The sequence below is a fragment of the Frankliniella occidentalis genome, unplaced genomic scaffold (genome assembly GCF_000697945.3).
Source record: "Frankliniella occidentalis isolate FOCC.00 unplaced genomic scaffold, Focc_3.1 Scaffold265, whole genome shotgun sequence".
NCBI classification, from domain to species: Eukaryota; Metazoa; Arthropoda; class Insecta; order Thysanoptera; family Thripidae; genus Frankliniella; species Frankliniella occidentalis.
Window position 1 is genome coordinate 90,523 of NW_026267391.1, and position 13,742 is coordinate 104,264.

At 45.4% G+C, this 13,742-nt stretch overlaps 3 protein-coding genes across 7 annotated transcripts in view; 2 read left to right on the forward strand and 1 right to left on the reverse strand.

Annotated features, from left to right (window-relative positions):
* Positions 1-1,665, reverse strand: part of LOC127750815 (cell adhesion molecule Dscam2-like) — an 83,406-nt gene extending 81,741 nt beyond the window's left edge. For all 5 annotated transcript variants that reach the window (XM_052273340.1, XM_052273339.1, XM_052273342.1 and 2 more), the window contains exons 1-2: positions 1,499-1,665; positions 58-409 (exon numbers count right to left, since the gene is read on the reverse strand). In XM_052273340.1, the coding sequence (XP_052129300.1) occupies positions 58-127 (70 nt within the window). In that variant the 5' untranslated portion in view covers positions 128-409; positions 1,499-1,665. The remainder of the gene's footprint in view (positions 1-57; positions 410-1,498) is intronic.
* Positions 1,666-2,279: 614 nt separating this feature from the next.
* LOC113207639 (dolichyl-diphosphooligosaccharide--protein glycosyltransferase subunit 1) lies at positions 2,280-5,600 on the forward strand. The gene is made up of 5 exons (XM_026424279.2): positions 2,280-3,510; positions 3,597-3,750; positions 3,849-4,032; positions 4,122-4,339; positions 4,440-5,600. The coding sequence occupies exons 1-5, from the start codon at positions 2,402-2,404 to the stop codon at positions 4,602-4,604; spliced, it is 1,830 nt and encodes a 609-aa protein (XP_026280064.1). The 5' UTR covers positions 2,280-2,401; the 3' UTR covers positions 4,605-5,600.
* Positions 5,601-6,308: 708 nt separating this feature from the next.
* LOC113207643 (protein lethal(2)denticleless) lies at positions 6,309-11,185 on the forward strand. The gene is made up of 10 exons (XM_026424284.2): positions 6,309-6,472; positions 6,881-7,114; positions 7,301-7,492; positions 7,577-7,693; positions 7,780-7,906; positions 7,998-8,203; positions 8,285-8,499; positions 8,586-9,545; positions 9,639-9,893; positions 9,992-11,185. Exons 1-10 carry the CDS (start codon positions 6,430-6,432, stop codon positions 10,373-10,375), a joined length of 2,733 nt encoding a protein of 910 aa, XP_026280069.2. The 5' UTR covers positions 6,309-6,429; the 3' UTR covers positions 10,376-11,185.
* Positions 11,186-13,742: the final 2,557 nt, after the last annotated feature.

A 13,742-nucleotide genomic window follows, 5' to 3' on the forward strand; every position in this document is an offset into this window, starting at 1 on the left:
GTCAGAGGACGTGAGACTTATTCTTACAGCAATGACAAAACTACCATGCGCACATACCTGTGGTGGCGAGGGCGAGGGCGAAGAGGGCGAAGAGGAGGTGCCAGTTATCCAGTTGGCGGGCCTCCATCTTGAGGTTTAATCCAATATCCAGTCGGCGAGGTAATCCACAAGGGCGGCGCACTTCACACGTCGCACACACTTCGAAGCAAAAGGTGGTAGAGGTTGAAGAGAGAGAACACTAGTAGCACCAGGTAAAACGAGAGGCGGTAGTATCGAAACAAGAGCACTTTCTCACACTGCCACCCCCAGGGGCGGCCACCGAAGGCCTTCCCGACCTCGGTTTAACACTGATCACTGCACACTTTTAGCACTGATGATTTAATTTTCACTGCACTGAACACCACGACGCCTGGAACAAGGAGAGAGAGAGAAGATAGACACGGCGTTACAGTCCAGGGGCTAGGCCGTTGCACTAGTAGGGGCAGGGAGGGAAGGTGCCGAGCTTGACCCCGCGGGTTGTCATGTCAGTGCCGGTGAAGGGTCGCTCCTGACATGTGTGAAGCAGGCAACCCAAAGGCAGGCACGCGTAGGGTTTGCCTACCTTCGGGCAGCCGCTCTCAGCTGAGCCAGGCCTCCGAGTCGCTCCCGGCCGGACGCCTTCGGCCCTCAAAAAAAGGAAAAGGGCCCGCAAAAAAGACGTATCCGGCCGCGTCTGTCTTTTCGAGAGTGATACACCGCGACATCAAGTCATCCGGGAAATGTAGGAGAGAGAGTTGACTGGTCCAGGGCACTGGCACGGCGGGCGCCCGTCCACAACGCCCGCTTGTCACGTCTTTTGCAGAGCGATGTGGGGTCCCAGTGGCGACATTCTCGCGCGGACAAGGCCTCCCCTTGTCTGCACGAGCACCCCGACGAGTCTGGAGGCCGAGACCGGCAGTGGGAAGGCAGAAAGAGCCGCTGCCCCGCCGCGCCGCAGCGTCCCTGGAGCCAATGTTTACACCCCTAACATAACCCTACTTTCTTGCGGGGGTGGAGCACCACGAACCCTTTTCTGCGCCAATCCTGGGCGAAAAGTGGAGCGGATGACACAGACAGGCAGTCTAAAACGACGCACGACTCGCTGCCAAGCAGAAGGCACCCACGGTTGCCCGGTTTTAACTCAGATCGCTCGCTTCCGCGACTTTGTCGTGACAATAAGGGGTGGATCCGCTCCGGAGGCTGGCTCGCTTTTCACACTCTTCAGAGCGCTCCTGGTGGTCGTATCGCCCTCAAACTCCGTCCGGGGTCCGGGGCGGCCGTGGAGGCTCGGGAGGAGGCGATGTTACAGCAGAATGTGGTGCTGGGGTGTTGTGGACAACTCCAACCCCCGGGCGCACCTGGCGGACCTGGCCCTCGCTCCGGCGGAAGGGAGGTTACACACCCCCTTGCACTGTTCCGGGGGACGGTTCAAACTCGGCACCTCGGACAGGGGGACAGGGATCCTGGTGGGTGTACACACCTCGAAGCACTCACGGAGCCGGCCCGCGCACCGGACACACTAGAACAGCACGAACACACACATAGCACTGGCTAGACGGCGAGTCGGACCGCGAACAAACACAGCAGAACGGCCCCGTCCGCGGTACAGCACAGCACGGTGCTGTATTGACGGCTCGGTCGTGAACGCCAGGAGACGCAGCCCAGCCAGCCCCTGCCGAGCCGAGCGCGTGCCGAGCGACCCCCGAGCGCCTCCCGAACACACCCGAGCGCCGAGCCGAACGCTCCGCAGGAGTCCCGGCCCCGCGCGGCCCCGCGGAGGACCCGGCGAGGCCCCTTGCCGCGTAGGCAACCCTTTTCCACCGCGAGCCACCGCCTTGTGAGCGAACGGCGCCAGAGCGGCAACCGCAGGGGCGTGTCCAGGACCCCTTGCGGTGGCTTTGTACGGACCACGTGCCGGAGAATGACGACAGACCAGCATTTTAATGTTCGACTAAAAAATTCTGCTCATTTGAAGAGCAAAACGAAGGGGCAAATCGAAGTTTAGCGGCGCGGTATTTTTCCGCCGCTGTTGGCTGGGCGTGTCTTAAGAGATTGGACTACACAAAGAGTTTGGTCGTATAGCCGACGTTCGCTTGAGAAAACGCCACAGACAGGTCTCGAAAGGCTGAGCATTCTATAAAGAACCTGAAGAGCCAACAAAATGCCCCATTTCCTGACAATGTCGCGAATTTGACTGCGTTATTTGCGCTTGGTTTTGAATACGCCGCTCTGCGCGCCTCGATGAGCCCATATCACTTCCGGTGCGAGTTGGCACCTCGGCCGGTCTGCTTTTTCACCCGGCTTGTTTGCTTCTGCCGAGGTGGCGACGGCGACACGCTGCAAGTCGCCTATTTCTAACGTTCCTGTGTGACTCGGCCCCGCAATGGCGTGGCTACGTTTAACCCTTGTCGCACTGGTGCTTTTGTGCGGTTCGTCGCTCGCCGCTCCGGACACAATCAGCCCTTCCGTGAGGGTGAAACAAGCAGACAGGTTAGTCGACCTGGCATCCCAACTTGTCAAGATCAACACTCAGCTGGTGTTTGAAAACACGGGCAGCGATGCTGCGCGCTATGTCCTCGTCGCCCTGGACGAGAGCCACGCCAACTCACTGGCCTACATCAACGCCGTCCTGGTGGAGCCCAACAAGGGCGGCGTGAAGCCCCTGAAGCTGGTGGAAACCAAGGTGCAGGGCCATGAGCACAGCTCCAACCGTTTCTACCGCATCGAACTCAAGACACCCCTGAGCACTGGCAAAACGGTCACCATTACTCTCGAGTGCATTCACAGCCACCACCTGGAGCCCTTCCCCCGAGAGATTACCCAGAAGGAGAAGCAACTCGTCAAGTACAGTGGCAACCATTATATTGTCAGTCCATATACTGTTGTCAAGCAGAAAACGACTGTCAATCTGAGTGCACGCAATATTGAGAACTACACCAAGCTGAAGCCTGTCTCGCAATCAGACATGTCAGTCTACTATGGACCATATGAAAATATTCCACCCTTCAGCGAAGACCCTATGGTTATTCATTGTGAGAACAACACCCCTTTCCTTGCTGTTCGCAACCTACTACGTCAAATAGAAGTTTCTCATTGGGGCAATATTGCCATTGAGGAAACTGTCGATTTGGAGCATACTGGGGCAATTTTGAAGGGTTCTTTCTCCCGCTATGAATTCCAGCGCGAGAGTGGTAGTGGTCTGTCTAGTGTCAAAAATTTCAAGACTATTCTGCCAGCTTCTGCAACGGATGCTTACTACAGGGATGATATTGGAAACATCTCCACCTCCAACATGAGAGTCTTAAGTGATGCTGTTGAACTTAATCTTCGGCCAAGGTTCCCTCTCTTTGGTGGATGGAAGACACACTATGTTGTTGGATACAATGTCCCCAGCTATGAATACTTGTACAACTCTGGCGATCAATACATTCTCAAGATCCGATTCATTGATCATATCTTTGATGATATGATTGTTGATGATGCTGTTACCAGGTAATTTTGATTGAATTATGAGGATTTGAGAGCTCTTCTTACCAAATTCTTCTTAATGTCAGTTTCTTTTCTTTTTGTAATTGTAGGATTATCCTCCCTGAGGGCTGCCACAACATTCAGGTCAAGTCTCCCTATCCTATTGATCGTCTTGCAGACAGTTTGCACTTTACCTATCTTGACACCAAGGGACGCCCTGTGGTTGTCCTTCACAAAACCAATCTTATTGAGCACCATATCCAGGTAAAACTTTCTGTGGTCTACTTTTCATACATGCAAAGTAAACTTAAATAAACTTAAATAAACTTAAATGAATTTTACAACTCAATTTCTATTTAAAGGATTTGGAGATCAGCTACAGTTTTCCTAGAATTCTTATGCTTCAAGAACCTCTGCTGCTCATTGCGGCTCTCTTCTTGCTGTTTGTTCTTGTCATCATATATGTGCGTCTTGATTTCTCAATTAGTAAAGATGAAGCAAGTGAGAACAAACTCCGTATTGCTGGCCTTGTAGAGAAGGTTTTAAGTAAGTAAATTTTCTATCTAATTCATCAGACAAGTCAATTAAATAAGTTGTAGTGTGCATCGTCTATTTCCATTTTTGCTCCTTCTCAGGCCATCAATTAAAACGTATCAATGCTTATGATGCTTATGACGAACAGTTAAACAAACTGAAACAGATTAAAGATGTCAACAGCTTCAATTCAGCTTTAAGAACTATTACCAATGATTTAAAAAATGAAACACAAGCAATTTCTGATCATCAAGCAAAACTAAAATCAGATGGACCTGAACTTGCTGAGAAAGTTACTGAACTTCAGAAGCTTGACAAGGTGAGTACTCATTTAATTCGTAAGTTGTAATTACTCAATTTTTTCTCATGCCAGTTGGATGCATACTAAATTTGTTTTTGCCTTCTCTTTTGCACGGCAGGCTCTCAAAGAATTACTCAACCAGCAGCAAACCTTGTATGTTGAGAAACTTATTCCAGCCAAAATCAACCGAACTGCTTTTGTGGAAGCTGATGGACCATTAGCAAAGAAAAAAGCAGATATTAGGGAAAAGATCACAGCTGTCGTCAAAAGTCTTCAGAACTAAGACAAGACTGAGTATATAATTGAGTGCTGTTTTCATTGAAGTACACTTTTTTTCTCAGTGTCAGACATTGAGTGATGAATTGGGAGTGTATTGTGATACTAAGTGTTCTATCTCCACTGAAGTAAAAATTATGTAGGAGTTGTATCAGATAGTCAGTGATGTGCATTCCTATTCCTGTATATCTAAAGAACTTGCCGCGTCAATGTTTATTTTGTGCCTGTATATTTGTTTGACTCACAATGTACAGCACAATTCAAATTGAATTTATAATTCAGATTTATATTTTAAAACCAGCACAAGTGGCCAATCAAAATTGTCTGGTAGCAAAGTTGGTTTGAAAGGTCCTACTTTATATGCAAACTTTTTCTTTGGAATTTAATTATTAGCAAAGGAACATCTCTTTATACTTTGGACAGTAAGGGGACTTTTCAGCACTTGTGCCAATGTACTATTTTGACACAACATGCCACATTTAACAGTACCTCTTACCAGAAGGTTAATGAGATCAGCATTTTTGTTTGCCTATTTTACCAACACTTATCAACACTATTGTGCATAGGTATTTCTAATATTATAGTGTTCTGTGTCTGTTATTACTTCGTTTATTTTTAACTTAAACCGAGAGATGATGCTCGACTGAACTGTGGTTTGATCTCAATCTCTCCAAGCACTAAAACAGTAGGCCACAATTTTTGTGAAGTATATTTAGAAAACCCAGAGAGTGTAGCAATTTTAGAGTTGTATCCGGGTTTGAGTGGTTTGAGTAGTCATAAGTAGGCCTAATGCAATTTTCAACTGAGACCTAGCCCAACAAGTTTCATAAAATCTTGTTTAATAAATCTACTATTAATGGCGATTAAGTTTGAGAGACCGAACAATCTTTTGTACTAAAATGCTCCTTCTTTAAAAAAAAAAAAATTGCAAAATTTTTGAACTCAAATTATGTTACCAAATGTGTGTTGCTTACTTGAATAAAAATATGATTGCTGTCCCTAATTCAACAGTTTATGTGTACATACATTTCTTGTACGTCATATTTTTGCTATGACTACTCTGAGCACTGTGAGTCTAATCCTACAACGTAAAGGGATAAACAAGTACCAAATACCATTTCCATCATCAATGCATATTATATTTTTTTAGGGAAATATTAAGGTGGCTTGACTAAGCGGTAACAATCACAAGCACTGCGGCTTTACCCCGCGCAGGCCCGAGGAACTCGTGACGTGGAGTATGTACGATCACACGCTCGACGCGACAACACCTGCGCAAGGAAAATCTATAATAAAATAAGTCTTATTTTGTATGCTGAGTGTCTTTGTGGTAAATTTTACTGATTTTCTTCAGTATCCTCGCTGCCGCTCGATTTTTGGCTTTTGAAGTTTGACTTTTGACTCATACGGCCCAGCTCTCCTCTTGTCGCGCATGCGCGGAGCAAGATGTTGCTTTGAGCGCGGATCTTTCGTGCCTCTCCAAAACGGCAACCACACGCAAAACAAAGTTTAGAAGAAAGCCTTTTAAAAAGCAGCACATCCTTTTGATTGCACCAAAAATTTTATTTTTTATTCATCATTATTTTTGTTTGTGTCTGGTTTTTGTATTTTCGAATACTTGTACACAACTTTTGATAAAATGTAAAAACAAGAGAACAAACATATCTTTTGGCAACACTACAATAACACCACACGTCTTCGCGCTTCGCACTACTTCTATTTCTGATTGAGGGCAAACGTTGACAAACTCAATTCATGTATTTTTCTATTTGTTTTTTTATTTTAACTAAAGACGATAAATGAGACAGAACGTCTGAACTTATTATTTCGCAATGAATGTTGTTAACGCGTTATATCAACGAGAGCTAGGGGAAAGTAAGTATTGTTTGTCAGACATACGCCGATTACACTCCACATTACGTATACGCAAAGTTTTAAATTAGAGTTGCCTCGTACAAAATATGCCCTTTCAATTAATTATTTATTTCAAGAAAGTTTTATTAGTTTTTTCATCATTGCCGATAGCTTCTCTCTGTAATGCGATTTAACCCTTTGGAATAGTTCAGAGAGGTTAGTGCACTGCATTATTTTCTTGCATTGTAGAGAAAATTTAAACCTCTAATTCTTTTACTTTATGCTTTGAAATGGTGCACTTGATGCCTGTCACTTCGATACTTTGCTTTGTGTTTGTATGTATTTGTGAGTGAGTGTTAATATATTCCCCATCCTATTTCTGCTAGCTGCTTACTTAATACTTCCTTGTTTTTGTGTGCTGCTCTTAAGGATCATGGTGGGACTACAGCATTGCTCTACGACGTTTGAAGTGCCATGACTATGACGAGTTCCGAGGGATTTCTCCAAGCACAGAAGGCCCTGATTTTAATCCAGAACCACCAGTGTTTGCTTGTACCTTTTGCACCACTCCTCAGAATGAGCATCTACTTGCTTTGGCTAATGAAGATGGAAAAATAACAATTCAGGACACCAATAAGCGGAGTGATCATAATCCATTAGAAGGTAACTTGGTCTAATCCATTCGCATTATGTTCACCCTTGACAACTCTCTTTTTGGAACAATGAGACACGTCAAGCAGAAGCATCCATTGTGTTGCTAACTTGATAGCTTAAATGCATTTTCAATCAACAAACTTGAGAAGTTTTCTACCCCTTCTATCAAGGTGTTATAACTAATTTACTTTACAGGGCATCAGGCTCATCACAATGCTATATTTGACATAGCTTGGGCACCTCAAGAAATGCGTCTTGTCAGTGCATCAGGTGATCACACTGCTATATTGTGGGATATGCAAGAATCTGGTCAACTACAAGAAGTTGCTCGCTTTCATGCTCACACTCGGAGTGTCAAAACAGTCACCTTTCCTCGTGATGACAAGAGTAAGTCTCATTCCAATTAAAAGAAAGGTATTTGGTGTATATAAAGTATGGATTAGAATGTTGTTAATTCATTTGTCATTCTAGTGATATTTGCTACTGGTGCTAGAGATGGTGTCATCATGTTGTGGGATACTCGAATTCAGAAAAACCAGTTATCCATCCGCCCTGATAATTTCATTTTCAACTCTCACAGTGCTCCAGGTTATTGTCATTCTGAAATGCAGTGTTAAAGTTTTTAACAGTAAACAAATTTTCTTGGAATAACGGGTAGATTCTTTTTTTTTTAGGAACTCCAGGAAGCTCATCAGCGAACCGAAACCGGCGTGTAAAATCTGCTCCCTCCAGAGCCAGCAGCATAACAGGACTCCTTTTCCAGGATTCAAATTCTTTGATATCTTGTGGCGCTGGGGATGGGTAAGTGCCTCCTTTTCATTTTCTTTGATATGTGTGCTCAATTTTTCATTCAATGATTTACATGTTCTCATCTTTTTCATACCTTTTTCAGGAAAGTTAAAGTGTGGGATGTAAGAAAGAGTTACTCAACATATAGGCGTGAACCACAGCCAAAATATTCCATGTCAACACCTAATGGCTCTGGAAGAAGTGGTTTTACTTGTTTAGCTATGGACCCTAGTGGGCTTAAATTATATGCCTCATGCATGGACAATACTATTTATTCTTACAATATCTCTACATATGAAGAACAACCAGGTATTTTGTGTTTTCTTAAAACCGTTTATACCTAAATCTCATTTTCAGCAAATGCCTTAACAAATTTTCTCCATGTTCCAGTGGCCCTATTTAAAGGTCATAAGAATGGCACCTTCTATGTAAAAGCTTGTCTCAGTCCAGATGGCAGATACTTGCTGAGTGGTTCTAGTGATGAATTAGCCTACATATGGGATACATACTCTGTCAGAGGAGAAGTAACTACACCTATTGTTAAGCTTGTAGGACATGGTGCTGAAGTAACAAGTGTTGCCTGGTGTCCTGTTGGAGAAGTTAAGGTACTTAAACAGCTGATAAATTCCTGCTCTCTCTATTGATTTTAGATGTCTTTGTAATTTTTAATCTTTTACATTTCTCTTTCTAGTTGGTTACCTGTTCTGATGATGCAAGACATTGCCTGTGGCGTGTCGGTCGCGAATTCCGCGGAGACAATTACCAAATTGAGCTGCATGGCTGGGCAGAAGAATTATCTGACAAGCCTGACAAAGCTCTCTCTAGTCCTGCTACTCCTGCAACGCCCAGCTTCACTGCCTGGAAGCGTTGGACTCCATGTATTCAAAGGACCCCGGACAATGAGGGGCAGCCCAGCACTGCTTGTGATATCTGCCATCGTTTATCGACACCATGTATGCGATGCATTGCTATGAGAGCTCCGTTACCACTCTCTGTCCCAAACGGTTCTAAAAAACGTTTAGAAGTCTTATGGGAAGAAGATTTCAACTGCCCTGAATGTGAAAAAGAAGGTAGACCCATACTTAGTCAAGTTACCAACAACATAGACGCTCCTGCTCGGCGTCTGTTCAGTCCTTCGAAAAAGAGAGCTGTAGAGGAGCAACAAAACGTCAGTGGCTTAGACAAGAATTCGGCTAGTAAATGTAATTTAGATGAGAGCAACCGTGTCAAAAGGCTGGCTACAAATGGGATGTCTCCTGCGATGCCAAGTCCTAAAAAGCCATGCACTGCACCAGACTTTGCTGTTACTAGGAGAACTAGTCCAAGAAAAAGGTGTCTTGATTCTCAAATTGGTACACCAGAAAAGAGATTCAAAGTGAATGAAAATGCCAGCTGCTCAAGCAAACAAGATGAGCTACCTCCTTTCATGTTATCTGATAATGGTGGTCTGGCTCAGTTAAATGAGACTGGGGAAACCACAACATACTGTAGTCCCAGGAAGAAGCTTAGACTTTCCCCAGAGGATCAATGTGCAGTTCCGACCACAAGTGTGTCTCCAAAGAAGGGTCTTGGAACACCAATCAAGAGGAGAATTAGTGAAAGGCGGACAGATAGCCCTCACAAACGACCACCTCCAACTGATGATCTTTTGGTAAGAGATGAAGATATCACTTTTGAGCTCCTGAACATAATCCTGCAAACTGGTAAATATCATGATTGTTGTTCTTTGTTTCATGTATTTCAGGGTATCAGTAAAATTGAAGATAATCCTCCATCAGATGGTCACATTCGACACAGAAAGCTCTGTGTAAGACACAGCAGGATGGGTTTCAGCTCACCTACTTTGAATTTACCTAATTATGTGTTGGATGGTACATCACCCCATCATCGCTGTTCACCAGCACGTCACCATAAAGAAAATGTTGATTGGCTCACTCGACTCCGTAGAGAACGTAACTCCACAGACAAGAGACCTGAGCCTGACACCTTATCAGATCAGGTACAGTGCATTCTGTTCTCTTAAGTTCCTCCCATTGACCATACCTTTTGTTAAGCATGCACCTAATAATAAGCATTTTTTTGTTATTTTGGTAACAGGATGCCGCATCTTCACTACCAACTAATTCAAGACGGGTAATAAGCCAAAAAGCTGATGGAAAACCAAGCTCAAGTAAAATAACCCCTGCTAAAAATTCCACAAGTCGTGTAACCCCGGCCAAGACCTCCTCAAAGCGGACAACTCCTGCGAAAGGGACAAGTAGAACAACTCCAGCCAAATCTGTTTCAAGTACTCCAACCCAAGTGGGCAAAAAGACTCCATCAAGACGACCATCAAACACTGAGACCTCATGTAACCCTAGTACAAGTGGAGCATCAACTAGTTTACTTAGATTTTTCCGTGTTGAGAAACCTGTAGAACAACAATGTTCTGCCGGAAGCAGTGCCACTTCCAAATCAGTGAGTTCTGTTGTTTCTCAATAATTTGATACATTTTGTGATCTAATTTTTTTTTAAAGTGCCTTTTTAGGTGTACTTGGATTTTACTTTTAAATCACAAGTAACTTTGCCATTATAATCTTGAATATTTGTTTTGTTTAAGAATTTCTGATACTGTCTTAAGAACATCAATATTTTTGTATGGTTAATTTTGAATATCTTACTGAATTATACTTGATAGTTTTTCTTTTTTAATGACATCATAAATATTTTTATGAAGGGTTGTAGGTAGGGTGACATTGATTTAAGTTTTACCAGTGAGAGAGTAGTAGCAGGTTCTGAACTTGAAGTTAAAAGAAAAGATTGAACCTTACAAAAGCTTACAAACTTGTGCATTGTTTTATAGACTTATAAGTATTGATAATCCATTTGAAGTTGTACTTCATCTCTGATGCTGATGAGAATCTCAGTTAATTAAAAATATTCTTTGACTGTTGACACACTTAAAATGTGGTTTAGCAACTACTAACGCTTCATTCACATTCATGTTTAATTCCCTCAAGCAAGCACTACACAATCATCACAGTTCATTGCGTAATGTTTATTGCTCATAATTTAAGTTGGTTAACAGTCAGAGAATGTTAACAGATATGTTTTTTTTTAAAATGAATGTTTAAATTATTTTTATATATTTCCTTGTGTTAGTGGCAACCATGTTGGGTGTCCATGAAATCTTTGTTGTTGAAGTAATTTGGTATTGGTTTCAATTTTCATGTTAATAGTATGAAAATTTATCAAACCTCAAATCAATAAAAATAAAAAAACGAACAAAATAAATTAAACCAAAACCAGAAATTTTTTAAGCTACAGTGGACTCTCGGTAAGTGTCGCCTCGATAAGTGTCGCGTGCGAGAGAGATGGCTATAGAAAAATAGCGCTTTCCACGCGGACTGACTGCCGGCTCCGGCGGCTCGCCCGACTCACCTGCCGGAGGAGTGGGGAGAGCGGAGCACTGCAGCAGCCAACGCACAGTACCCTCGATAACTGTCGCGGCGACATTTATCGAGAGTCCACTGTACTTGTATTTTCTGTGATCCTAAGCGTCCCATCTTTTTGGAATAAACATTGTTTCCGATCAATGGTCAGGAACGGGGCGGCGACATACCGCGGGAAGACCGGCTCGAACCAGCCGGAGTCCTGACCCTGCACAGACGTCCTTGTTTGTAGCTACCCAACAACAACCCACCCGAACCGACAGTAGAAAAAGGACAAAGTCCGCTCTGCGCCGCAAATGCTCATGACCCTCCTCCACCCCGACAAAAATGAATGAGTACGCCGCACACCCCCCACGCACCGGGCGGGCGTGCCACCGTCTGGAAATGTAAGCCGATGCTCTAGGGGATGATTCATTCGACGATGTCGCTGTCCCGGCTCACATCTCACGAACGGAACTCCCCCAAAAGTTACATATGTTGTGTGAACATTTTTTTTCGAATCATCAGGACAGCGTCGAGTGGCCAATGAGTTTACTCGTAAAGTGAAGAAAAACGAAGAAGCTCAGATTATTCCATCCTGCGATGTTTCTCTGATATTCTTCTTCCAATTTGTTAATTTTCTTACATTGTTGGCTTACGTTTTACTAACTTCCCCCTCTTACGTCCGAGGCCGCGAGCACGGCAGGCGAGCTGCCCCCCGCCGGTCACCCCTCCCCACTGGCGCCGTTGCTGTTGGCTGGCGGAGCGAAGTTGTTTGTTGTCAGTCTTGGCCCTGACAGCCAGCGCCCAGCGCATCGGGCTGTGTCGGGCCGGTCATGACCGGCTTGTCGACTTTCGCGACGCGATTCCTCTCGTGCTAAGTATTCGGTACTCGCTCGCGTTCCCTAAGCCCTAAAACCCGTACGGGCCTATCGTGATGACCCAGGCCAAGAGCATCAACAGTCAACAGTGTCAAGTCAAAGTGCCCAACTGTGGCCCTCCGTAGAGTAGAGCAGGAGGGGTATGGTTAACTATATCACGATATCCCACGATTTTCGCGCAGTTAGTGGGTTTTTATTTTGCACGGGACGTGTGTCGGTCAGTATTGTGATTACCCCAAAAGAGTCGCATACTGACGTTGGTTTGTACGGTGCAGGTTTTGGGGTTCTGCGTCCCTGCTGAACCGAGTGGGGCCTCGAAGAGGGTCGGCAACGGGATTCGGTGCTTTCGTTTATTTGTACAATGTTTGTAGACATTTTCCCTTCACCCAAATTAAATGGCGATCAGTCTGGCCGAAACTGCTAGCCGGCGGCGGAGCCGTATCCGTTGCAGGATTAGAGAGATGGGGGGGGGGGGCAAGGTCGCGCACCCGTCCTGGACTAATCAGACGCAACATCTCAACCGAGACGTTATCACTCTATCAGTTTCAGAACTGCAATATTTTGATCGCACATCCAAACGAGCCGAAGCTCCTTTGCGGATTGTTTCATTTCCCCTTAGAATCACTTAAATGAATTGGTATAGTTAGCCTAGGTGAAAGGGGACCGGGAGAGGGGGGAGGGGGTCCTTTTTGGACCCAAACCAGCGCACTTTTTTTATGGATGACCCCTCGCGGTCAATTACTTACAAGTGAACGTGCAGCAAGTTCAGTGCAGTGCCTATGTGTCGTCAGTGATATCAAGCCCGCCGCAGAGGAGTTTGACCTCCTCTCATCTACCCGTTGGATTATTCATCTGTCACCTGTCACCTGTCACCTGCTGCTGCTGCTGCTGCTGATGCTGTTGCTGCTGTGAGCCGACTGTCACGGTAAGACGCCCCATCCATCTGTTTCTTTTCAGCAATTTTAACGTCAAACATACCTTTCCGATGTTGGCGGAGCAGGTTTAGAAATATTTGATTCCTGGAAAGGATCTTTTTGGTCAGAACGTTTTGATTATGTCAGGCGCGGTTTCATAGAGGGAGGGTGGAGGGGGGGGGGGGCGCCCCGCAGCGGCGCTGTGCAGAGCTCGCCATGAGGCGCCCCTACTTGACTGTGACCAAAACCTAGAGTGGACACAGGGACTTCACAGAATACGCCGCATTCCAAAGCCAGGAGCCCCTGAGGGGGCGCCGTTTGGCCCGAGGGGTCGCGGGTAGTCTTGTGTGGCACCCTTAGCCTTAGGCACCTGCCGGGTCGCACAAAGAAGGCGGCCGATTAGATGGTACCTAAAGTAGGCGGGGGATGACAGGATTAGGGGGTGCTGCCGGGCCCTAGAGGTCGCCGTCGGGCCCTAGAGGTCGCCGTCAGGCCGAGGGGGCCCTACGGCCCCTACTGCTGCCTGGCACCGAAGGCGCCCCCCCCCCAAATGTAGCACAATTCCTTTTAAAGTCGAAATTTTTGTCATGCAATTCAAAAAAATTAAAAAATAAATTCTCGCTCGCGTCGCTTGCGGTCTTCT